Raw genomic sequence first — 7,366 nt, 5'->3', positions numbered from 1 at the left:
TAATCTACAAACTGGAAGGTAAGTGCAAAACATTTGTAACAAAAGACTGCTTAACAAGAATCCCTACAAATCATTAAGAAAAGACAAATCTGATACTAAAAGAGGAAAAATACCTGTACAGACATTTCAAACAAGAGGAAACGTATAGCCAAAAATGAGTATAAAGAGCCATTCAGCCTTTTTAAGTAATGAAGGAAATGAAAATCAAGACTACAATGTGAAGTGGTTCCACAACAACTAAAACAAAACGATATACTGTCCAGTTGTGTGCTGCAGCTGGCTTGTGCTGGCTCATAGGAGCTGTGTGCATCTCTTCCCAACTCGGCTTTCAGTGATGTCACATTGATAGCTTGAAATCAGCCATGTTAGGAGAATTTGTACCATGGAATTAAAAAAATGCTACAAATCAGGGATTCTTTTTTCAGAGAGTCAGCTTACTACCACACCATTATGTTACGTATGTTACATGCATAATGCAATAAAATTATTTTTAAAGCAAAAGAATAATAAACATAAAATTCAAGAGAGTGGTTGGAGGAAGTCAGGGGGACACGATAGAAGAGAAGCACATGAGTAGACTGAAATTGTTAACGGTCTAGTACTCGAAGTGAAGATTAGTTCACGAAGGGTCAATATATTATTAATAAAAAAGATGGTCACGTATGGACCAAAAATGACAGTAAACTAAAAAATCATGAACTAAGGATTATGATTTATCCACTTCTTTGTACCTGAGGGTTATTAATTTTTTCTAGATCTGTTTTAGTAAAGTAAAAAATACATGCTCCTCTATGCCCACATAAGACCTTATAGCAGTTGATCTTAACTAATTTTAGATTAGTCTCCACTGAGAATGTGATGAATGTCATAGAAGCTCTCTGCCCAAAAATGTAGGTAGCACACACATACATATCAAATTCTGCATCTACTTTTTGGGGGTTAGTGACACATGGAAGACAAATGCAATCGAGATCTGTTGGTGATAACATGAGAAAAACAATAGTTTTGGGCGATGAGAGGATGGTGTCAGTTCAAGAAGTAATAATTTAAATACTGGGTAAGGCATTTTTCTTACCTAGCCTCACTTTTCTCATCATAAATGAGGAGCTGAATTAGATAATTGCTAAAGTCATCTCCAGCACGAAAATTAAGTCTATAAATAAGTCAGGCCTCTTTTTAATGAATTTAAAAAAAAAGAAAAGAAGTTCTTAATAAAAATTTCAGGCATACCTTTTCTCCGCTTAGAAAACCAGACATCTGCTTCTGACAAAAGCTGTTTTAAAGATCCATTCCAAGAAGGCACAAGTTGAAGGAACATCCACTAGGTTAAAAAAAATTAGATGAAAGAAAAAAATCATAAGACTTCACAATTTTATTATTTTACATTTCCAAACTGCTTCCATAAAACATAATACCTAAACAATTTAATTTCCAATTTATAAGCAACTGAAAGAAAGAATTTGACATGCTTACAAGCTTTAAATTCATCATGGCATTAATCATAGTTCAATGATAAAAAATTGGCTGTGTGCGTGCTAAAGAGTAAACTAATCCCTGAAAAGTATTATGGTCACAAACACACCATAGATTACTATATCGAAAAGGTAAAGGTTTAATAAAGTAATTTTATACTAATTTATTCTATTCACTAATTAACAACTCATTACAACTCACTATATAATTTCACTACATGCTACGTGAGATTATAAAAGAAATAAAAAATGGGAAAAAGGAGTTTCTTTGTCTTATTGCTATTGAAACAGTATGCTGAATTGTTAAGAACATGGACTTTTAAATCCTGGACCTGCCACATAATAGCTGGGCAAATTACCTAATTTTTCTGGGCCTTAATTTTTTCATTTGTAAAATGAACATGATAATATGTTTATCTCATAATACATTAAAAGAATTAATACATACGTGTAACATACTTAGAATGGTGACTTGCACATAGTAAGCACCATGTAAGTATCATTTATCATTACTAGAATAAAAGCAGTTAAAACAATAGGAAACACTGAATGCTGCCATAGCTAAGAGATAGGAATGTGCTCTCTACCACTCCTTTAAAGATTGGAGAGCCCAGATACCAAACTGCCTTGAAGAAAAACAGTAATGGAATCTCATCTCTACCATAAAAACAAACAAACAAACAATCCCAAGTGTTAAATGCAGACAACACTCCGTGCCAGGAACAAAAGGCTAAGGGCAAAATTATGTAGTGCGAAGAGTGCAAAAGAGTAGGACTTATAATACCTTGGCTTCTGCTTCAAATCTGCCACTTAGTAACTGTAAGAATTCTGAGTCTCACCATCTACAGTAAAAGAATAATGGCTGATTTGTCTCTTCAGAGAGTTGTGAAAATAAAACTAGATTAAAAAATGTTGAAGTCTTTCTAAAGGATAAAGTGAAACATATGCCTACAAGTGCAAATCGGCCTTTAAAAGAAGTATTTCAACGTTTTCTAGAAAATGTATGTTAAAAATTTCATCATAAAATCATTAATTCAACTAAAGCTCAATTTTGAAAACATTCCTGAAAATCATACAAAACATTTAAACTCTGTAAGACAATACCTTTTACATATAACATTTCTGATAACAATAACATGTTTATTGTTGAAAAAAATCTGGGAAAAAACCAGAAAGGTATTCCTATACAGGTTGAGTATCCCGCATCCAAAAATCCCAAATCCTTCAAAATCTTAAACTTTAAAAGTGCCAACATGGCACACAAAGGAAATTCTCATTGGAACACTTCAGATTTTGGATGTTTGGACTGGAAATGCTCAACTATTTATGTATTTCTGCAAATATTCCAAAATCAAAAAAAACCTCAAGTTCCAAGCATTTAGGATAAGGGCTACTCAACCTGTATAAGCAATGCTGAGGTGATAAGCCTGCATATACCATATTAAGTTAATACCTTTTTTAAAGCTGTGTATACATCCATTTCCACTTGCATCACAAATAAGTTAGATGAACCAATGAGCTGTTTCATAACATTAATACTGTAAAAAATAAAATAGAGGTAATGAGCTTATCCCCATGCACAGGTTGAAAGACCCTCGTAGAACTAAAAACTTTAAATCTTTCTTATCAAAAGAAAATGTGCAATTAAAAATGGCAGCAGTCTTTTGCTCAAGGCAAAGAATCTTAGAAAACTATCTGGACACAAGGACACTTTTAATTCAATGACATACTGTGAAAGGTCTTTTTTTTCACACTGATAGGGAAACAAATAAACAGAGTTTTGATCTGCTGATTAATCAAGTCAAAGCAAGGACCCAACAAGATAACTTTTAGTATGCTCTGACAAAGTAGCATTCTTCCTCTTTTGCTGCCCCATTTCTATGTTAAAAAAAAAACTGCTGATTAATCAAGTCAAAGCAAGGACCCAACAAGATAACTTTTAGTATGCTCTGACAAAATAGCATTCTTCCTCTTTTGCTGCCCCATTTCTATGTTAAAAAAAAAATTTTTTTTTCACTGAAACAGCTATATCTTCAAAGCAATCTTTAACCTCTAAGCTTAACAGAATTGCTTAGTCATAAAATGTTTTTATTACTATTAAAGAGAATAAGATCAAGAAATATGTGTTAGTTTAAATTTAGAATGGAAATATCACGTTTGTTTTGTTTTGCTTTTCCTTTTTTCTTTCCTTCCTTTAAGCCATAAAAATCTAGAAAAACTTCTAGATTTTTAAGATGACCACCATGATTCAGCTTCCTTTGGAAAAAGCTCAACGAAAAATTATGAAAGAGAAAGAAATTAAAGTGTTTCTAAGGATTTTCAAATCAAACACACTGCAGAGATTTGTTTATGCCTTGACATCAGTTGGTGATTAAGCTTCTCAAACTTTTCTACCAAAGTACCTGAAAGGGCAGAAGGAAAAAAAGAACCAAGAATCCAAGAGGTGGTCTAGCTATAATAAATAACATTGCTATAAATTGTGTTTTATCTTGACAGTTCAAAGAAATTCGAATTTCCCCTATTCCATAATGTTTTTCAACACAAAAATGTTTACCTCTCTCCCTCCCCTCCAAAAATCAGTAAAATTGACATCCCAGGAAGCTATACAATGTTAAGTCTTTGGTTTCGTACATTTCCACACAATGCCACTTATTCCTGGGGACATCTATACTCTTGTCTCAGAAGTACCACTGTCGAGGAAATGCATGCCTAAAAATTACTGTAAAGTCTATAGCGGCCTTTAAAAGTTCACTCCCACTCTAAATTTCTCAGACCCATCCCAGATATCTTAGCCCCATTACTACAAATAAGCTCCTTGGCAGCAGAGACCATGACATAATCATCTCTGCATCCTTCATAGCCCCTAACAGAGGATCTTTATACATAATGGACATTCAGGATGTTATACGTTAAAGGAAGGAAAGAATGAATAAATAATGAGAACTTAATTCAAAAGGCCAACCTAATTGTAAATTTAATTTCATTAGACTTAGCAAAAAGTTTAAAACTATTTCCTCAAACTTAAGGTTTCTAAAACCACCAAAGACTTTACATAAACTACCATAATAATATTTTTGTATTGAAACATAATTGATTATTGAAACATAATTGATTATACATATTTGTGAGGTACAGAGTTGACAATCACTATTTGTGTATGATATGTGAAGAGCAAATCAGGAAAGTTGGCATGTTCATCATGACAAAATGTACTCATTCTTAGTGTCCATTAACCAATTTCTCCCTAATCCCTGAAGGTGGCTTTTAAAATATAACTTAGATTCTCTAAGAGCCCAGCAGAAGTGAGGTTAACACTGGATACATTTCTATAGTTTTACAGCAACAATGCATTTTTCCATTAAAATTGGTAAAACAGCAACCACAGTATATATCATTCACAACAAAGAAATTTGTGTAACATTTCTCCAATTCATGGATGTAGTCAAGATACCTTTCATTACACCGTTCACTTTTTGATAATATACTTTCGTGTTCTACAAAAATATCTTGCATACTTTAACAAATGAAAAACAATATTTTAGGATGATTAATTATAAAGTTATTTAAAATTCAAATACCTGAGCTCTTTAAAAAGTTCAACATTCTGGTGAGTCATCAAATTGTTTAAAAGCCATTCGAGGCACCTGAGATTAAAATATGTAATTACTATATAATATATCATGAAGTTACAATTTATTAAGTAGGACTTAAGTTAAAACAAAAATAGAATATTAATCTTGCTAGGACATGCTCGAAATTTTCAGCTTAATAATAAAAAATTTAGTATTGTTTTTGTCAGTAGTTATTAAGAGAATATTTCCTTTACATTAATAAAAACATTTCTAATTAAGAAAACTTCATTTGTGTTAAATGATTTATGGAGGGCTTGCATATTACTATAATCTTTAAAATTTGAAAAACGGGTATTACAATTCTCAAGAGTTAAAAGACTGCCAGAAATTGCACTGATATGTCTATTATGCCTACTCCATAAACAATTTTAATAGAAAATGTACTGTAAAGAGTGATCATAGTTTTAATAAGCATGTATAACCCACCCATGGTCACTTACAAACACAACACTTTTGAGGAATTTACTAATTGGTCATTTAATAGAAAATGTACTGTAAAGAGTGATCATAGTTTTAATAAGCATGTATAACCCACCCACGGTCACTTACAAACACAACACTTTTGAGGAATTTACTAATTGGTCAAAAAGTAAAAAGGGCTTTTTTATATAACAAAATTCTTATCTCCCTATCCTTTTTAAAAAAATATTCTTTCTTATAGCTATACTTTCTCTTAAGAAACAAAAGCAACTGAATTCCCAGCAGTGGGATGGGTGGAAAAAACAAGAAAGGTAACTCACTTTTTCTTTACAGAATCTAATCCATAGGTCCCTGCTGATGTGTAATAGCCACATACAGTTTTCACATTAATCGTTTCCTTCATTGTCTCACCACACTGCTGTATTAAACCATCCTGTAAATATAAATAAGCACTGGAAAGGCCCATTTCATGTGGGAAAAATTAGCTTTGATATGTGCTTTTACATGTTAAGCAAAAAAAAATCTAGCAAGTATTCAATTAAATACTTGGAATTGAAAAATGAAAGCAGGGGTGGGGAGCAGAGCAGTAAGGTAGAGATGAATATTACTATTCTCTTTTCTATTCTTCCCCTCTCTGGGACTTTTGTCAGTTTCTTAGCAGCACTATCTGTTTTGTCTGTTCTTTTTAAAATTAAAACCTCTACACAGTCGGCTAACAATGTGATGGGTTAGACAAATAAACAACATAAATTATCTAACGGTGTTTATTAAAGTTTAAAACACCTGTCAATACCTAAGAGATGCACCTAAAACAAGTATATTACTGTTTTAAACAATTTACACTAAACTTTTAATCCAAAATGTTTATATAGAAGGTTTCAAATGAACTAACTTTAATTTATGGAGAGGATATTGTCACTTTTCATTCAAATTTCTGAAATATATATATCATGCAAGTATATTATTAAGTTAAAGAACTAGTAAATCATAAAAATAATGCAGAAAGTGGATTAAGAACAAAATCAAAAGGATCAAAGTTAGAAAATAAAGTATACTTATTGGAAATAAGTATTAAAAGGATCAAAACATTTCAAAAATCAAATGATCTCAGCCAAGGATATTTATCAAACTATTAACTAATACTTCAAATAAATTGGTATATAAATGCCACATAAAAAGAAACATTTTAAAGATTAAAATAAAATATTGACTCCATTAGGATTTTAAACTTACTTAGAAGTCTTTCTAGACTGCTCCTCTTTCAACATCTCATTTGTCATCAAGTCCAATGGATTATCACTAATTAATCTCTCTGATATTCATTTTTTCCTTCTCTGTGCTTATTGCTACTACCCTAATTTAGACCCTCACTTGGATACTGCAATAAGCTTTTGTCCCTAATGTTGTACTCATCTTTCCTTCAATCCATCCTTCACGTTATTCCTAAAGTAGTCTTTCTAAAATGTAAACTTTGTCTTTCCCCTAAATTAACATCTTCCAAAGGTACTTACATGTAAAGGCTGAACTTCTTACCAATGTATAGAGGGACTTTCAGGATCTGGCTTCTGCCTCCCTCTCTCCAGCCCTTCTTATATTTATGTTAGAGGCATGCTCCTTTTAGATTCTCTAATCTTCCACTGTTACACGTCTCTAGGTCTTAGCTTACTGTTACCTCTGTTTGAAATGCTCTTCCTTCTCTCTTCTTACTGTGCAAGATAAATTAACTTTCAAACATAATTTCCTTCTGTGACACCACAAGGTTGTATTGACCATTCCCTTCTTTACGCATCCAATAAATCCTACAGGATGTTTATTATCATACCTACGATATTGGACAGCTCT

General features: G+C 32.1%; 1 protein-coding gene across 1 annotated transcript in view; it reads right to left on the bottom strand.

The window, feature by feature from the left end:
- LOC103603892 (germ cell-less protein-like 1) overlaps positions 1 to 7,366 on the bottom strand; it is a gene marked incomplete at its 3' end in the record, with an annotated part of 32,628 nt that overhangs the window by 10,912 nt on the left and 14,350 nt on the right. Inside the window, exons 5-8 of the mRNA XM_008588466.1 lie at positions 5,845 to 5,957; positions 5,051 to 5,116; positions 2,926 to 3,010; positions 1,231 to 1,321 (exon numbers count right to left, since the gene is read on the bottom strand). Of these exons, the coding sequence (XP_008586688.1) occupies positions 1,231 to 1,321; positions 2,926 to 3,010; positions 5,051 to 5,116; positions 5,845 to 5,957 (355 nt within the window). The remainder of the gene's footprint in view (positions 1 to 1,230; positions 1,322 to 2,925; positions 3,011 to 5,050; positions 5,117 to 5,844; positions 5,958 to 7,366) is intronic.

The sequence above is a fragment of the Galeopterus variegatus genome, unplaced genomic scaffold (genome assembly GCF_000696425.1).
Source record: "Galeopterus variegatus unplaced genomic scaffold, G_variegatus-3.0.2 Scaffold4853, whole genome shotgun sequence".
In the NCBI taxonomy this organism is placed as follows: domain Eukaryota; kingdom Metazoa; phylum Chordata; class Mammalia; order Dermoptera; family Cynocephalidae; genus Galeopterus; species Galeopterus variegatus.
Note: the sequence above shows the minus strand (reverse complement) of the source record. Positions and strands in the feature narration are given on the sequence as shown.